The sequence below is a fragment of the Sitodiplosis mosellana genome, unplaced genomic scaffold (assembly GCF_009176505.1).
Source record: "Sitodiplosis mosellana isolate CC-2019 unplaced genomic scaffold, AAFC_SMos_1.0 Smas_scaffold_2, whole genome shotgun sequence".
Lineage (NCBI taxonomy): Eukaryota > Metazoa > Arthropoda > Insecta > Diptera > Cecidomyiidae > Sitodiplosis > Sitodiplosis mosellana.
In genome coordinates this window covers 8,299,274-8,317,867 of record NW_022595245.1, presented here as the reverse complement: position 1 = coordinate 8,317,867, position 18,594 = coordinate 8,299,274, and the positions used below count along the sequence as shown (strand labels likewise).

Here is an 18,594-nt window from a genome sequence, read left to right as displayed (position 1 = left end):
TTTTTGGGGCAAAACCTTTAAATATGCGAAAAATCGATTTTCATGGATTTTTTCGAAACTTTGGGCAATTTCTGCTCGTCACCGGTTGCAGCAGAAATTCTGCGGAGCGAGCAGTAATCAGCAGAAATTGCGTAGAACACGAAACCGTGCTCGGATTTAAATTTTGGAACCGGGGGGGGCTAGCGTCACGGAGCTTCTACAAAATTGATTTTTTATGTATTGTTAAAATCTTACAATCAATCCAACTTGTTTGCAATCCGTAAAAGCCGAGAAGTCGAAATCGGTTAAAGTGATTTCAATCAAATGTCCATATTCAACTTGAATCACCCATTGGCACTGTGTGTCACGAGGATAATGGTTTGGATAGTTTGGTGATGTAAATTGTCCCTCAGATTTGGTTAAAGTACCGCCACAGCCTTGCATTTCGTATTCCAAATGAAAACCACCAAATGTTTCACTATAATCGGACTTGAACCTTAGAAAAGTCAACCAATTAATAAAATTATCAATTAGACTCACGAGTGTACACAGTGATAGTAGAGATACACACTTTAGAACGACGATATGGGATGTGTTCAGTGGTTTTGGCATTAAAATTTGACAATATTTATTTGTTCGAATTAATCCGTCATTGCTGTCGCGCTCCTCAATGGTCAAATGATCGAATGTACAATCATCTGATTCGGTGCCAGCGCTTGACTCTAATTCAAAGTGTGAAAACTCAAGGAATACTCTATTTCCCATTGGTGGGATTAATTTCCATTCACAGTCGGCGTGGTGTGGATAATTTTGAGGGAAATTCGGTGTTTCTTAAATGAAATCAGAATGAATTTATCAAACATGTATTCAAAACAGTTAGGCACATTTAGTCTTCAGATCTATGTATTAGTGAGCTGTGTGTAGCGAGCAACGTAGATGTAGTTGTAATACATCAGCATAAATGTAGCAAGCTCTGTGTTACCAGTGTTCAACATTAGACAACACTGCTCAAAAGTAACTATGTGTGAGTAGCGAGGACGAAACGCATAGTATTGTGTGCCTAACTCTTTATGATTTCTTATACAAATTACCGATAGCTCCTCGTAAGTCTCGAATTTCACGCTTGCAATCTAAACAAGTATGAAAATTAATTGAATCGTTTCACTTAATAAAAATATATAAATAGTGTATATCTTCTCTTACTTGCACTGAACCTAGCTTCAAAGCCATGCCCATGATTGCTTTCATCTGTAACCATTCGAATGAAAATACTGTTTGAAGACGATTCTATATTGATGACAGTATATTCCAAGTAGTTTTGAGCCGGCATTTGGTCCATCATGAATCTAAAATGGAGGAAGGAATCGGCTCAACAAGATATTCAATCATTCCAATCTTACAAAAAATATTGACATTTATTTATAATGATTTCACTAACTGCGATATAATCATATGAACAATCCAGACTAGTTTCCATAATGAGATCGGTCACCACCAATTTAATTGTAGAACCTCGTGCCACTTGAATGCTATAATCACATTGCATATCTGCTGGGTAAGGTTGTCTGCCGAAAAAAAAACCATTTTCAATAATTCCATCAATTTTCAAGTTCAATTCCATGTTTTTGATTTTATAAATGATAACATAATGAGAAATAAATTGTGTTTCCACTCACGGATAATTTGGCGATGATATCGTACCACTTTGAGCATTTGTAAACATACCGCCACAACCTAATCGATCACAAAATATTGGAGCAGCTGTAGAAACGAATCTCAAAGTAAAAAAAAAAAACGTTGAAAGAGTACTCACCACTCCTTGCTGTGTCATAACTTATTTGGAAACCTGTGGAGATTTGAACCAATTTTAGTGGAAGCAGGCTAAGTTTCGAATAAATAAAAGCATATACCACCGTAGTGATCACTCGAATCACTTTTGAATCGTAAATACATGTGATTGCTGGATGATACGTATCTGGGTAAAATGTCTGTTCCACAAAACGTGCCAATAAGAGGGGATTTGTCTGATGCACCATTTCTATATTTAAACCGATTAACTTAGCATTCGTTCAAAAAATTTTTTTGTCAGAACATGGTCAATGAAAATAACTAAAAAGGCACAAAACCTGATTTCCAAAGAATCGTAAATACACCCAGTTCTATCTTCGAGATCAAATGCTTCGATTTTCAATTCAATTTGCTTGCCACGTGGTGCATTGATGATATAAACACAATCTTTGTTTCCTGGATAATTTTCTGGGTAGTTTGGTGAAGTCTAACCAAATGAAATATGCAATCAATTCATTTATGATTGAGCTACTGAGCACTTTTAAATTATTCAATACATTCAATTATGATTCGCACTTACGATTGTATCAGTCAATGAAAAGAAGTTGCCACCACAAACTGAAAAATGAAAAAAAAAAATGTTGATTTATCAAAGCTTATTTACAACAATAAAAAAATTATTTACAATTTCTGCCGTCGAGGAAATCATATGTAGCCACAAATCCTTCGCCAGTATCTGTTTCGTCTGATTTAAAAACCATTGTCAATGCTCTTGATGTGCTCCGGATGGCACGTGGTACTTCAGCTCCACAAAATTTTCCAAACGCAGCTGCATTGGTTCCATTGGTGACAATATCATCAAAAATTTCTACGTAATCATATTCACACCCATGACCTTCCAAATCGAATGAAGTGAATCTCAACTGAACGAGAAAACCAGGCGGCGCAATAATAAACCATCTACAATTGGCACGATGTAGATATTTACCGCTCTCTAATGATGGTGAAATGGTAACATTTGGTGTGGTTATAAATCCACCACAGTCTGAAAATAGAATTTTTAGTTTTTTTTATGTAAAAATTTCGAATTTTAGCCATTCAAACGTACTTGTGTCAATAAATGTATAAGAAGCTTTGAAGCCCTGCCCGGTATCGTAACGGTCAGTTGAGAAGATCAAATGCAAGTGATTCATTTTTGATGTGACAGGCAGTGGTTTTTCGTTGCCGCAATAAGTGCCGATTAAGGTAGCATTGCTGTCAAAGCCGTCGTAGATTCGTAACGAATCAAAGTCACAATCAGCTTCGATGTCAAAGTTTGTAAAATTCAAAATAATTGCTTTGCCGAGCGGTGCTTCAATATCGTAGATACAGTTCTTGTCCTCATCGTATGGGCTGGGATAAAAGGGAGATGTAATGATACCATTGTCATCTTGGTACTTTCCACCACAATCTAATTTGAATGTCACAAAGCGCATTTTTGATTGTATCAACAAAGTTACTTAAACTTGCGAACTTATCGCAAAACAATTTATTTTTAATGAAATGCCGAATAAATGTACCTGTTTCATATTTCAAGTGGAAACCGCCGAAATGACGCGAAGAATCTGTGCGGAAAACAACGAAAATTTCATTCGATAATGAGGAATATTGTGGAGGCAATCGACTACCGCACCATCGGCCCACTTTCGGAGCCTTATCATCGTGTCCTTCATAAATCTATTATGAAAAATCCAATAAATTCATTCAATTTGCTGCTTCTGAAGAGAAATATACATCTCATGGAATAAAAATAGTTCACTCACCTCAACATAGTCATAGCTACATGAAATGCTGCCTTCATCTCCACCTTCCAATTCGAATGATAAAAACGATATTTTAACTCTCGTTTCGCTGTTGCGTGGCAATTTAATGAGATATTTACACTCCATATCCCTTGGATATCCACCATCCTGTATGGGAGACCGAAATTCACCACTTTTTTCGTGAATGTGCCACCGCAGCCTGGAATCCCTTCGACAAGCGAATAAAACATTTGAAAACCTTTATCGGAGTCATCGGCATCCGAATGGAAATGAAGAGTCAATTCATTTGATGGACTTGTATATGGGTCCGTATGTGTTGTGTTGCAGAATTTCTCCAATAAACTTCCCTCGGTTGATAATCCATCATAAATAGCCAAATAGTCATACTAGCAGTTTTCATGAGCTTCCAGTTGTAGTTGTAAGAAATGCAATTGAATTCGATTGCTTGGTGGTGCACTCAATTTCCATATACAATCCCTGTTCGGCGGATAGCTACCAGGCCAACCTGGAGATTCAATTCTTCCATGACTTTGAATTGATATTTCTCCACCGCACGCTTGTGAAATTGAAAAAAAAATCATTCTTCAAGTTGTCATCAGAATAATATCTTCTGAAGGAAAAATGAATACCTGGATCGATGCTATTCCACGTCAACTCAAAACCATTGTGTGCTGAACTGTTTTGCGATCTAAACCATAAGTAAAGTGCATTTTGAGTTGAAATTATATTACCGCCATTTGGCAATGCGGAACCACAAAGTCTATAAAAAAAATCCAATTTTGAACATTTCAACCGAATATTTGATATTTTATGAATTACCTTCCAATGATGTGATCACCAGATGTTGGACCATCGTGGATCTAAAAAAAACAAATATTTGAACTTATCTAAAATATCCTCGTTTCGAAAACGCCTACCTGAAGCCAATCATGACATTCCGAACGTGATGTTCCCACATTGAATTTAGTGAAAGTGATGTTCAAAACTTTGGTTTCATTGGTTCGGATGAGCCAACCACAATTAGTATTTTGTGCATGTATGTCTGATAGAGGATACTTTAGACTTCCACTGAATCGGCTGTATACACCGCCGCAAGAGCGTACTTGCCGTCGGCAATTCCGACCTGTTCTACCGGTTGGACATGTGCAGCGATACTGAGTTTGACTAATTTTGGTGCATGTTCCGCCGTGGCAAGGATTTGGCTCACAAACATTCAGATCGTGTTCACATTGTGGTAGCACCGTTCCAGGTGGGCACTTACATAGATAGCCAAATGTTCCATTATTGGTGCATGTGCCCCCGTTTTTGCATGGGTTTGAAGTACAACCGTCGATTGTGTTGTTTGAAGGCGTACAACCATTCGGTCCGATTCCATTGCCAGTGTAATGAGGAGGACAGATACATGTAATTGCATTGAAACTATCGACGCACTGTGCTCTTGGGTGACAGATACCTTTATTTTCACTACTGCACTGGTTTTGCTGAATTGCCGAAACATTCGTTGATATCGATGGAAGGAATTTTCCTTCAAGCGCATGCACTCGCGATTCCAATGATGACAGACGTTGTTTTATAATGTGATTTTCATCACGCAGCCTTGATAATTCGTCAGATAATAGATTTTGATCAAGACGTCGCTCAAACTCCGACAAACGAAGTGCTAAATTCGAATTTGGTACACTTGATCCATTCAATCCGCCCATTTTCATCATGTTCATTATATTCATGTCATTTATATTCAAACAACTGCTACTTCCTTTCAACCGAAACGTAATATTCCTATTGACGGCCGATTCAATCACAAAATTGCCATTTTCAGTGAGGAATTTTGGTCTGAAAATTGAAATTACATTCGAAAATGTTATTACACAATTGCAAAAGTTGTTAAATCCGATTCGGTTGACTTACTGATCGTCAAAGTATTCACTGTCACAACCTCGCCATAAGAATAACAAAAACACCAGACCGAATGATCTTGCCATTTCAGAGCATTTTTGTTGTTGCTATAATTGTAGAAAAAGCGCACAAACTTTAACTTTTCACTTGGCTGATTGAAAGCAAACAGAAGAAGAAAAGGTGGGCGTTTTTTTTTAACGAAGAAGAATTTCACTTTTTTCACATTAATTGCACAGAATTTCAACTTTATTTCTCTTTACCTTTGGAACAAAAACACGGTGAGTTCTTACATAATCAACCTTTATGATTGCACCTTAATTTCAAATTAATTAACTTATATAACGGGATGAAAATTTGTTTCAAAGCAAAACTTGGTAGAAAAAAGTCGCAAATGTAAACACACAGCAAAAGTTTAAATTAAACTAAAGGCCATGTAATCCATCCCGTCATTTATATATGGATGCAACGATAAGCATACATCATTTTACTGCCCATCAATGCAGAATAGAATCGCATTTCTAAATCCCAAATGGGCAGATCTAAATGAAAAAAAATGGGCATTTGGGGAATTTGGTATTTTTTCAATTCATTTTGAAGTAACTATAATTGATATTTATGTTTGAGACTCTATAGTCTAACTTCAATTTTTTTTTCTCGAAAATGTTGAAAAATTTCGGCTCAATGAGCATATAACATGCAGGGTCTTACCTTAGTTTCTCCATCAAAATCTCATTTTTTCACCAATTTTTGTTACAATCCAATGAGATATATATATAAGAGACTAACTCTAAACTCTAGCAAATATCCGTACATTTAGTTGAAATAGTGGAAATATCCAACAATGTTGGAGCACACGTTTTTCGGTTCTCTCAAAGATCGCGATTGCTTGCATTTGAATCGCCCGTAAATTTGTCTTAAATCGTCCACAATTTTTTTGTAAAACTTAAAATGAGCAGTTATAAAAATGTCTTGAAATAATGCGTATATAAAATGAGTCAAGATCACCTTTTTTCTCTCTTGAGAAAGATAAATTTCGAATAAAACACCCAATCTATTTTGAGATAAAACTAAATACTTTGCGTAAATTGTGCATCGAAAAATATTCCATTTCAATGGGTTGTGTACGGCATAGCACAAGGCACAAGCCACCAAGTCAAAGTGATAAATGTTTTCCATTGAAATCGACTGACTTACGTCAAACGACATGGGTGTATTCATTTGAATTTAACATGTATCGTTGTTTAATTGCCATTCGATGTTTGGCACCACATTTCTGCATGGATGCATGCACCCAATGCAAAGATCCCATCTTTTCGTATTTAAAAAAACTCTGATTTTCTAAAGACATTTTTGGCTCTAGTTTGCAAACCTACAAATTCGAAATTTGTAATTACATTCGTTTTCTCGGAAGCAAACGAACGATATTACCATGATGACGACCGTAATTGATTCATTTTTACTGGAATAAATCAATGAGAGTTAACACTTTTGCGCTTCGCTCTCTTTCTGTGTGTTGATGCGACATCAAGAGTTATTTGCTTATGCAAATCATTGACCCAGAATCATCAGCAAGTTGTGAGCATTTTTGTGTTTGCTTCGATTACTTTCTTGTAAGTGACATTTGTATGGAACATTAACACACCGAGCTGAAAAAATAGAACAAAAATCCAAAGTATATATCGCAAGACACACTGTGGATAAAATAAACTGTGAAACGAAACGTTGTGTACAGAAAGTATAGTTTGAGTGTGTCTATCGACGCGCGTTTGGCATGCATGTTTGTTAATACACCTGAGAAATCAATGGAGCATCGATTTTCAAGAATTTATATTTTTTCAGCATTCGTAAGTGAACGCTGCATCATCAGTGGTTATGGTAACCTAACGGTGTTCATGTCTGCGCCAAGCAGTTTATCTCTGTGTGACAATCATTTCGCCAGTGCATTCGAAATTAATGGTTGAATGAGAGAGAGCGTGAAAGTCTGGAAGGGATAACAACTTAATTAGCAAGAGTCGAATGTTTTCTACTTCAAAAAATACATATATGTTGGCTGTGTGTGTGTATCAAGAACATTTCAAGTAACACCATTTGCCCGCAGAGATTGTAAATCAACCGGCACGTTTCATTCGTGGAAATGGAACTTTGCGTTTTGTGTGTGTGTATGTGTGTGTTGTTCACAATGCGCCTGGAGATATCTGTTTCTATTAAAATTCCGAATAAAAACCATTGACATGGTCGATCGACATGGTTAGTTTTAACATAAAATTACCGAGTATACGTTCAAGTGTTCACATTCGATAGCGAACAAATTTATTTGCTTCATCTCGCTCTCACTGGGTTTCATTGAATAGTTTTCCGAGTATTTTTTTTTCTGTCTTGTTGTTCATTCCGTTTTTTTTCCTGTTCAATCTATGTGTGTGCCGGCTTTTGGTCGAATGAAAATTAACAAGATAAATGTTTTTTGTCGGTAAAAAGATATCATAGCTGAAAAAAAAAACCAGGGTATCACTTAGAGTTACATGTTAGTGCAGAACAAATAATTGGATTTCGGTGAGTTTTTTGTGCGAAAAAAGCGGTGCTGGGCTGTCGTTGAGCTGTCTGCATTCCATCCCGTTCATTTATGCTATTCGCAGTCGGAGTTCATTTTGTGAATCAAAGACCGGAAAAAAATCGCTATATTTCACACAGTGCAGTTTCATTAGCCAATTTTAGTGAACTTATTCTATCTCGAGCGCGCAAGCAGATAAAAAGTGATACAGTGCACACTGCACAGACACACACATACACATTTAGATAAATTAGGTTGGACAACATCGAAAAAGTGGACGAGCAGTACAACGAAAGGAAAAAAACACAAGCGAACCATGCAGAAAATTCGAGTTAAACTGTTTTGCAAATTTATTATCATTTTGTGTTGGATTGGATGCGGTATGTGTGACGATGCTCAAGTTCCAGGGAATTCCATTTTTAACCAATCCACCGTGGTTAATCAAACACGCCAGGCAAAATGTAAGTGCGCTTTACAACCACACAATACAAATGCAAATATTTATTACAGATTTTTTTCCACTATTTTTTTTTCTCATTCGTTCGTTCGTTCGTTTGTTTAAATGTGACGAAATTTTTAAATGACCACTGATCAACGGAAAAAAAAACAATTGCTGGGTTGTAGGGTTTCCATTTTATACGATTGGACGATTCTTGAATACACCATGCCAAGGCCAAAATCAACTGCTCGGTACATGCGTGCTTAACGGTGAATGTCGTAGTGCTGGTGGAATTGTAGCCGGAACGTGTAGTTCACGGCAAGCAGTTTGCTGTGTTTGTAAGTGGTGCTGCGGCAACTTACCATTGAAATCATTAAGTAATTGTCCTATAAATTTCATGCACATAAATCAGATCAACAAACTTGCGCTTCGTCTACGGCTGAAAATAACACTTACTTTGTGAATCCAAACCATCCGGGCACCTTGTGGGATGGCGTCAGTCAAACGTAATTATCAATGCATTAATTCAGTTTTGTGACAGGCAAAAAGTGCGACCAAACAACCAATCAGACGGCATTTTTTTTGTTTTCTAGATGCGCGATGAGAGTGGAGCCGGCTGATAATGTGTGTCAGCTTAGAATCGATTTTCTCGATTTTTCATTAGCACCGCCAAACGGCGATGGCACATGCAACACGGACGTCATTTCAATAACAGGTTCAGCAACAAATGTACCAACGTTGTGCGGCGAAAACGCAGGCCAACATATAATCGCTGATTTTGCTGGCTCAAATCCAATAACCATTGCAATTAAAACAACATCCAGCTACACATTTGGTCGCCATTGGAACATACGTGTCGTTCAAATAAATTGCGATTCCGAATATAGAGGTAAAGTGTGACCGGTTTTAGGTGGTTTTGAAAAGTGTGATGTTCATTTTCGCTGCGACATGTTTGCACACAAATACAAAATTTTCATTCGAAAAAAATTGCGCTGACGGTGTTTTTTCCTTCTTTTTTTGTGTGGATAAATAGCACCGTCGGGTTGTTTGCAATATCATCGCAATTCAAGTGGAATAATTCGAAGTTTCAACTATGCATCGTCTCCGAATTCAATACCAAACTCAATCGGTGTGGAGGGAACACGTCAAATAGCGTCGTTAAATTATGGCATTTGTATAGCGGCTAGTGCTGGTTCATGTTCAATTACCTATTCGCCGATTTCGTCCGATCCATATTCGTTCACCATGTCCGGTGACGTGGGTGGCATTGATGCGGCTATACTCGGAAGTGCAACGTTACAACAGCAAATGTGCACAACCGACTATGTAATTATACCAAATCCAAGCCAAACTGGAATTCCGTTGTCCACTGGCAGCGACCGTTTCTGCGGGCTTGGTCTTACAGCAACGACAAGTAATTCGTGCACCATTTAATTAACATTTGCTCATCAAATAAACTAAGATACACGTTTTTTCCCTCGCAGGCAATGTTAAACCATTCGTTCTGTATGCAGTTACGGACGAAAACGAAGCGCTCGATATTGGAAATCGTGGATTTGCATTGGCCTATGCACAAAATGTATGCCCAGTAGTTTCATCAGCAGGCAAATAATCTGGATTAGCATATATGTATTAATATTAAATAAAAATGGAATTCTAATTTTTGAATGGCAATTTATTTTGGATTTTCCAATTAAATTTCAATACATTTTTTTTTCGCTTGATGAAAATTTGGCAATTGAGTACTAGTACAAAGTAACGAGGTAATTGAATTTGAACATATAATTAATTCGCTAAATCTATTAAAGGCGTCCCATCGTGACCGATGTGGTAAAAAAGGGTAAGCACAAATACATTGTGTGACACAGCAGTTGTGTTTTTTGTGCGTACGTGTCTGTGTGTGTGCGCGCGGTAAATGTCCCGGATGCACATATTATTGATCCAGAACTAAATTGTTATATTCGTTGGGCCACTTTGTGAGAATATTAAACGCATTGGGTTGAATGGAATTAAAACATGTCGAGTGAAATTTTAGAATTAGCTGAATATTGTGTATTTTGCATGTTTACACAGTAAATAAACACCAATCGACAAGTCAGCGGGATCGGAGTGTCATTTACACTGGCATTGAACGCAACTAAAATGAATTGACGCTGTGTGCGCATCGTTCCATGCAAATATTTTCGATAAACAATCGCTTGAATTTTTATCCATACCTCACCAAAAATACCCAAATGCACAGACACACACACACAGCCACACTTCAACCAACTGAATATTTTTGGCCTACCTTTTTCAAGAGCAACCGTTACATTTTCCACTTGTTATGTATGATAATTATTTTATTAACAAATAACAAAGAATGAATGGAACAAATAAATTACGAAAACAAATGAAACTCTTGCGCTTCGTAGCGCGCGCTACGATGAGTGCTGGAGAAAATTCAATTATGAGCATTAGCATCATTTCCATTCGTTGAAATATAAATTACAATGTTTTCTATTTTTGCCCATCGTTTGACAGCCTCGCATTGTTGGCGAAAAGTATTCCACGACGTGAGATTAATATGATAATTTTCGGCGGTGGATAGCATTATACCCACCATCATTCTAGGCACGATGAATGAACTTATGACTGCGGTTTCATCAATGTGAGAAATATGAGCTAGAAAATGGCCACGAGCAAAATATTAAAATGTGCCGAGTTGGTTGGTTGGTTCCATGGAAAGAGATACGATATCGCGGCTTTTTTCGAGGATTAAATGTTGTTGCAATGTCAATGAAAATACCAAGCACTGAAAGCACACAATTTCAACTCGCCGAATATTTGCAAACGTGTGCTTTGTTTTTGCCCATTGGTTCACATTCCACTTTATTTTCATTATATCATGTCATATGATTAATGTAATATCGGATGTAACCGAGTGAGAGAGTGCGCTTTATTTTCGCTGAAAATCTGTTGCCCATGATATGTATTTTGCGGGCGGTATTGTAATTGGCGAGCTATGATTTGATGATGTTGCCTGTCGATGCTATCAGTTTTCAAATTTCATTTTCAACAAAACCTTTAATCTCATTAGCCAACATCGACTCGATTTCGATCACCATTTGAAATTCAAATTAAATGCGTTCGGTTATTTGATTAGCTTATTGTAATATTTGGAACGGCCGATCGGCCAGTTGTAATGCTGATAAAAGTCAATCAAATATTTGAGCATGCCGTATATATCTAATTTTCACGCAAAACCAGAACCACCGCCGATACTTCGAAAGCTCGACCGAGTTGTAATTTTTTCCAATTATCGCTTTTGTCATTTCATTACTTTATTTGATTGTTCAAATGTTTGCGTTTGATTTTCGGTCGAGCTTTTGTTGATATTTATCGATTTCAATACCAATTAGTTTGTTCCTCTTCAAATTGTCAACTCGCATAATTGAAATTGCTCGCAGTTAGGAGCGTTCGTTTGGTGGAGGATAGCAAAAAAATGGTTTCAATTTGCCGTTAACATATTTCTCTATTTCAAATACTGTCGGAAACGGTACGGAAACGTGCCGAAGCATCGAATATGCAATTTAATCGTTGTAAATCTTACTAAACCAAATATTGGATTACTGTTGTTCCAACTAGTTCAAAGTTTTGACATAATTAAAATTGTACATCATTTACTCGCTTTCGCATAGCCTTATTGCAGATTTCGGCGATATCGAAACCAAGTTTACATTACACAATCTCCGTTCAATCTCGCCTTGTTCGGTTTATGTGTGTGTGATGCTTTAAGTTAAATTGTATTGCCATCCGCACTCTATTAATATCAAATGAACATGTCGAGCTTTATACCAGTCGATGGTGTTGATCGTATACCCAAAATAGCTTGCTCTTATAAAGCCTCAAACTATTCCCACGAATGATACTTTTATTGGAGGATCATTTCAGGGTGGTGATGGTGTTTTTCGTGGTAAATGCAACTTGCATCAAATAGCACGCTTCAAAAGGCGATGAGCTCGAGTGAATCGAGAATTCACAGCACATTCTCTGCTAAGTGAGTCATGTGCAAGTGAAACTAAAGAAACTAACGAAACCTCATTCACTCAGGTGCATTTTGTCGTGTTCGCTCTCTCAAAAAGCGATACCGAATGGAAGTTCTGCACGAACTGAGTTTCTTAAAATGTTCCCCAAGTGAATGTGTTCCACTCGCTTCGGGTGCTTTTTTTCCTACACAATTTCAAAATCAGAACAAAGACCCAATTTTCTCTCTATTCGCTGTGTCACACAACCGAAAATTATGAATAGAAGCGAATCGTATTTTGTGTGTTTGAAAACTTTTGATAACAACGAACTTTTCCAATTAACATTCGTATGAAGGGCAACGATTGGATGCAAGCGCTTGCATCGAAGAAACCTTCTATTGCAACGAAAACGTTATCACTTTTATTGGCACCGAATTCTGTGGCACAGACATGTGCTATTTGTCAAATGACTGTGTACGATTTCGTGCTACGATACATGTATCGCCGCTTAAATGTGCGGGACTTTCGTCGCGTAGAGGTTTTTCGAAAACAAGTTCATTTGCCAAAATGCACTTAATGATTTGAGCTACACAATGGATCTTCCGCCGCTATTGTTGGCATTGACAACGACTCCGCGAGTGCGAGCACTTTTCTCTGAAAACCAAATTCACGGGATTTACTTTTAACTGTAGCCATTTCCATACATCTTTTGCCATATCTGCAATTAGAACGGAATCATGTGTATGATTGCGAGTGAGCAAAGTTTTGTTGGAGACGCAAAATCGTTCATACAATATAATAATAATGAGTTTATAATATCGAACAATGAAGCAAGAGAGAGGGAGAGAGAGAGTGTAAGATAGAGAAAATTCAAATGCGGACTTGAGCGCGGTGCACACGCGTTTGTGTATGTGCATAGCAAACACGAAATATTTACACAGCATAAATCACAGCCAACAACATTATTAATCATTAAATTCAGAACAATTAATAAGATAAGTTGTTAAATGCGTCTGCTGCCGGTGGTGGATGTGTAAGTGTATACGACTATGCATGACTATATACTTTAAGCTCTGGCTCTTGTTTGAGCGTCTCTTTTTTCTTCAGAATTCTTCACATCGCGAATTTGTCAAGTATGTCGAGTGTGCAATTACGTTGTTTCACACAATTACTATGGATCTTTTTCACTTGAACGTTCCGAACGCACTTGCTCATTTCAATTTTGCTAAACAGAAAACACTTACATCCACTTCTGATCTCTGACGCTTGAAATAATTTAAATGTATTGTCATTATTATTGCATAGTATTAACCATGGTGAACAATAGCGTTTTACTCTCATCCAGAGTATGTTTTTTTTTAGCAAGAAGATAACTAACCCAAGTAGTTGTTATGTAAATATATTCAAGCATCTTGTTCTTCATCGCAGGAGAATAACAATATCGCTCGTTATGAGAGGAGCTCTTTCTTTTTCATTCAACAAATTGTACCAAGTGTGCACTTCTACGCTATCGATATTATCAGCTAATTGGTCGGGATGACAATCGCTTTGGTGGCACGCTGTTGAAAAAGCGACTTAATATAGAGATTTTTTTTACTCAGTCATATCGTACTCACAACAACATTTCCCCGGAACGAAATACCTTGTAAGCATATATAAGCATTAAGCGGTGCTTACTCACAACGCTGCTTTGATATCAAACACTCAATTATTATTATCAAACTAGTTCAACGCCGTCATTCAAAAAATATAATCCAATAAACTTATTTCATTTGGCTTTTGGGAAATTGGTTTTATTTAATTGACAAATTTTTGATTTGACTTTGCAAACTACTCTCTGCGTGCACTCACATTAAGTGCCAATACAAACACCTGCATCATCACAACAAGCAAACTACGAATGGAATTGCGAATAAAAAAAGCCATTTGACCGTGGGAAAAATAATGAATTTTGAAGCACTTGAACGAATGTTTTTGTTAGCCCGCAAGCCATGGCTTGGCTTGGCTTGGCTTGGCTTGGCTCCGGTGTCACCTTTTTCAAATGGTTTGCCAATTTTTGATGGAATCAAATCCCCCAGAGAAAGTTTGCGCCACTTGTACTTGTTTCACACCATTAAAAAAAACGTTCGGGTGACTCAAATTAATTCTTTTATTGCGAAGGAATTAAAAATGAAAAAAAGAGTGGCTTCCATCAAAGTTGGCTTCAACTTGACCCGAATCGATCGAGTTTACACACAGACGAATGGTGTGACCTAAAATATGGAAATAGAGATCAGATTAGATTATTTTGGGAAAATCAAGGACAAAATGTTGAATGATTTCAAATCGAGTTAGGAAAAAACATTTTTCTTTTCCTATTTTTATATCTCCAAAAATGAATTATATTTTCATCACAACCATTTTTCTCTGTGCATCCCTTTTGCGAACGTGCAGCAGCGAAAATTAGTCGAAGACTGCATTGCAGCTATCAAATGCACAAAATGGTTAAAGCGAATTGGAAAATGCAGTAAAAAACTGTATAAATGCACAACGTTTGTTTATTAAAAGTCATATTGAATTGTTGATATTTGTTCAAATTGTGAAATCAAATCAAAGTTAAACATTCAAATCGTTTGTGGCTCGTTGTTTGGACGTGACCCAGGATTTTATTGCAGATAGAAGCGAAGCGATGAGCTGATTTGATTAATGAAAAAGCAAACCGATCTGAGCGCAAACATATTATTTCCAACGGATGAATGAAAACCATCCAATCTAATTCAAATTCTTGTATGCATGCCGTTGAATTTAGTGTGCGGTGTTAAATTGAATAGTTTGATTTGTTCTGTATAATGAAGTGGTGGTCATCGATTGAATCGGTAAAATGGCCAATTTTATTTGATTCCTTGGCAAATAACCGAATATTATATATTTCGTTTGATTAATCCGACTGCTCTGCAATAATTTTGTAATATTACGAAAATATCCCAATGAGGAAAACGTTACAGTTGTACACATTTTGTGCACAGCTTATGGAGAAATTACATTGGCCGTGCACAAAATGTGTACAACTGTAACGTTTTCCTCATTGGGATCGCATACAAACTCCATCAAACATTTAATCCGGTTTAATTCGAATGCATCACGTTTTCTATCAATCATGCGAATTTCGTGACATTTTGCGCTTTCCGCATGAATAGTTCTCTCTGCAGAACGAAGAACTCAAGCTAATGAAAGTCTTGTTCACGGAACGATATTCCTCAAAGAAAAATGTTTCAGTTGCTTTTAAAGGTTATTATTTATTTACGCAATGCAGTATGTGATGTCGACTCCGGTTATCATTTTTTATTTTGGATAAATTTCGTTTCTCCGTTCCTTTTGCTCGCGTCTTTTTGATGCGTGCTCTCTTATTTATAGCTCATTTTTCGGTGTTGGCGGTAGCAGCAAGAGAAAATCGATAGAACACTCACTACTCAGCGACAAGTGTGCGAAATGTTTCGCCTTGAATCTTTTCTTCTTGATTACAGCTGTTTTATTCATGGATGCTATCGCAGCAGCGATGGTGGTGGTGGCGGCATTAAAAAAACTCGGGTATAAAATTTCGTAAATGCTGATTTGGCTGAAACAATGAAAATGAGCGACTGTTCGTGATATTTTAGATGATTGAAGAACACACTCCGATTCTCCGAAAAAAAAAGTCTTTTGGCATTTCAATTCGACAGAATTTCATCGCTTAATAAGACATTAGCGAAGGCACCTCACGAGATTATATTTTTGGTTTGGGATAGAATTTCTGCGAAATTATTTCGTTATAATCCTACGATAAAGTGTGAATAAGCTGATATTTTGATGTAGGTTTTGAATTAGGCTACAAAAGATTCCATCAATTTCAAGCAAAATTTTTCTTTCCGTCGAAATACGCTCAAACAAATATCAAGCTAATCTCAAGAACAAAGTAAAACAAACATTTTTGTGTTGCTCAAAAGAATACCGCGCTGCATTCAATAACTATGAAAAATGAACTAGACAAATGGGAGCGATAGCTTCAAAAGACTCTCGTCAATTATACGATCGCGGACAGAATATGAAATCGACGTCAAAATAAAATTTCCTTCTCTCTCTTCCAACTTAATCGCCTTTGGCACAACCATTTCCCGTTTTTGCAGCGTTTGTGTTCGTGATTTGCTTTCGGTGATTGTTCGCATGTTCATGATTGTCCTTTTGCGTGCTAAGCAAGTAACATCAGTTGTGAAACATAAAATCTGTCTCTGTTCGACAACGATGGAAACAGCTGCAATTGCACAAAATTTTCAAGTACATTTCATTTATGCTACTTCGGCACTTTGCACGCACATATTCGGTTGCAAATGCTTCCGGTAGCAACGCAAAGCATTGAATTCGGAAAATGAGCCATTATCGAAATCTCGAGCGCATAATACCATAAAATGAATCCACAAAGAGAATACTTGATAATGGAAAATGGGTTTGTGATCAAAAAGCCCATTGCTCCAATTCGTTTGAATGATACTCTTGCAGCGAACACTCAATTTGTCGAAAAGCTGATTTTCTTGTCTGGATTGTGAACAAACTGTTTGTTACAAACATTTCTTTTTCTCCGAAAGAGACAATGGAAAGAGACTTACCTAGTTTCTGGTGTGGAATTGAAAATTGAAAAATGGATTTTACATAGGATTTTGAGTAATATGATACAGATCAGTGGACTGAAATGGACTTTTTACTTGTGACATGCAAATATACACATATGTGAGACGATACGGCAACACTTTTTCGAGAATAATACATAGTTTGAGATGAAATGCATCATGGGTTGATAGAAAACATAGAAAACTTTAGATGATACCATATTTTCTCTCCTCTTGAAAATATTAAGCACGAAAACTTCGAACAAGCATCCAATTTTGTGTTCATTTAGATACTGATGTCTGTTCTGTTCGTATTATGATCTTTGATAAGATGCTGCACAAATGCAATACACGCTGATGCGGAAAATCGTTCGCTTTTATTTGAACTTTATGTGTTGATAAACTTCCTACGATACCATCTTTCCTGCTCATATCGCTGAAAATCTACAGCCAATCGATTTCATCCGTATTAAATGCTTTTAATACCTCGTATATATAAATGCACGTTTTACATTCAGCACATCAAGCATTTGCTTAACTCTCCTCATAAAAAACATCGACTTTAAATAACTTATCGACACTTTCGCGAAATGGCATTCCGAGTTTGAATTTCAAGCACCGACTGTCTAGTATAACATAAACAAATCGAATTTATATTCGAAAATAATTGCTTAATGTTAATCGGTTTATTTTCCCATTTTCCCACGAATCCATCATTTGGTAACTTTTATTATTATTCACATTCGGAAAACTTCATAGTTCTAGTTCGGTAACTCCTTTGCTTTCCAATTCAACCGTTTTTCATCGCATCCAATAATTTTTTTTGTTCAAAAAAGTGAATTTTGAGATTTTATAATTTCATAAATTTGTAAAGTAAACCGTTGGAGATTTAGTGAAACAATTATCGAAGCTGAAACTGAGTGTTTTTATTCTAGTCAAATACAAAGCTTTGTAGATAGAAAACCCATTCGAACTAATTTTGTTATTCAGCTTTTGGGAATGCATTGAAGTTAAAATATTTTGCCATTTTCCTTGTTTTTCTGACATGCTCTTTGCAAATTGCATCATAAAGGTGAAGTTATTTTAATGAATTTTCCATTTTTCAGTCATTTCCGAACAGAAATTGAGTTATTTTGCGCTCTTTTTTTCGTAAGCACATACAGTACTTGTTTCGAAAACCATTCAGTCCATTTAATACACACACACACACACACACACACACACACACATCATGATTATAAAACGCTTTAATTTCATTCATCTGCACTTTTGCAACTAGGGCATTATTGTTCGCAAAATGACTTAATTCCATCGAATATCTCAATTACGGCTCTTCTTTTCTTCTTTCATTCCGCCAGAGACTACTTGTGCTCCAAATGTTCGGAAATCATATTCGTATCATGTTCTCGATTTTATTACCGTTTGCATTATTTGAACGTTCTCTCTTTCCGCACTGTTCGTTTTTATTCGTTTCGAGCGAGAGAGTTTTCCGACGAGTGTGATTTTCACGATGTTG

The 18,594-nt window shown here is 36.8% G+C and overlaps 3 protein-coding genes across 4 annotated transcripts in view; 1 reads left to right on the top strand and 2 right to left on the bottom strand.

Moving 5' to 3' along the window:
• Nucleotides 1-1,215, bottom strand: part of LOC129564976 (cubilin homolog) — a 10,994-nt gene extending 9,779 nt beyond the window's left edge. The window contains exons 1-4 of the mRNA XM_055439228.1: nucleotides 1,194-1,215; nucleotides 1,071-1,109; nucleotides 551-809; nucleotides 235-475 (exon numbers count right to left, since the gene is read on the bottom strand). Of these exons, the coding sequence (XP_055295203.1) occupies nucleotides 235-475; nucleotides 551-809; nucleotides 1,071-1,109; nucleotides 1,194-1,215 (561 nt within the window). The remainder of the gene's footprint in view (nucleotides 1-234; nucleotides 476-550; nucleotides 810-1,070; nucleotides 1,110-1,193) is intronic.
• Nucleotides 235-3,909, bottom strand: LOC129564776 (tolloid-like protein 2). The gene is made up of 14 exons (XM_055438912.1): nucleotides 3,570-3,909; nucleotides 3,327-3,483; nucleotides 2,876-3,217; nucleotides 2,453-2,812; nucleotides 2,348-2,385; nucleotides 2,106-2,254; nucleotides 1,890-2,017; nucleotides 1,793-1,825; nucleotides 1,656-1,713; nucleotides 1,418-1,544; nucleotides 1,183-1,325; nucleotides 1,071-1,109; nucleotides 551-809; nucleotides 235-475 (listed from the first exon to the last, which is right to left on the bottom strand). The coding sequence occupies exons 1-11, from the start codon at nucleotides 3,693-3,695 to the stop codon at nucleotides 1,224-1,226; spliced, it is 1,620 nt and encodes a 539-aa protein (XP_055294887.1). The 5' UTR covers nucleotides 3,696-3,909; the 3' UTR covers nucleotides 235-475; nucleotides 551-809; nucleotides 1,071-1,109; nucleotides 1,183-1,223.
• Nucleotides 3,910-7,409: 3,500 nt separating this feature from the next.
• On the top strand, nucleotides 7,410-10,118 carry LOC129564845 (uncharacterized). Of its 2 annotated transcripts, XM_055439021.1 has the most exons (7): nucleotides 7,980-8,015; nucleotides 8,168-8,474; nucleotides 8,638-8,790; nucleotides 8,865-8,958; nucleotides 9,046-9,341; nucleotides 9,486-9,866; nucleotides 9,937-10,118. In XM_055439021.1, the coding sequence occupies exons 2-7, from the start codon at nucleotides 8,330-8,332 to the stop codon at nucleotides 10,062-10,064; spliced, it is 1,197 nt and encodes a 398-aa protein (XP_055294996.1). In that variant the 5' UTR covers nucleotides 7,980-8,015; nucleotides 8,168-8,329; the 3' UTR covers nucleotides 10,065-10,118. The 2 variants fall into 2 exon arrangements, with proteins under 2 accessions (XP_055294995.1, XP_055294996.1); XM_055439020.1 differs by having other exon boundaries at nucleotides 7,410-8,474.
• The last annotated feature ends 8,476 nt before the right edge of the window (nucleotides 10,119-18,594 follow it).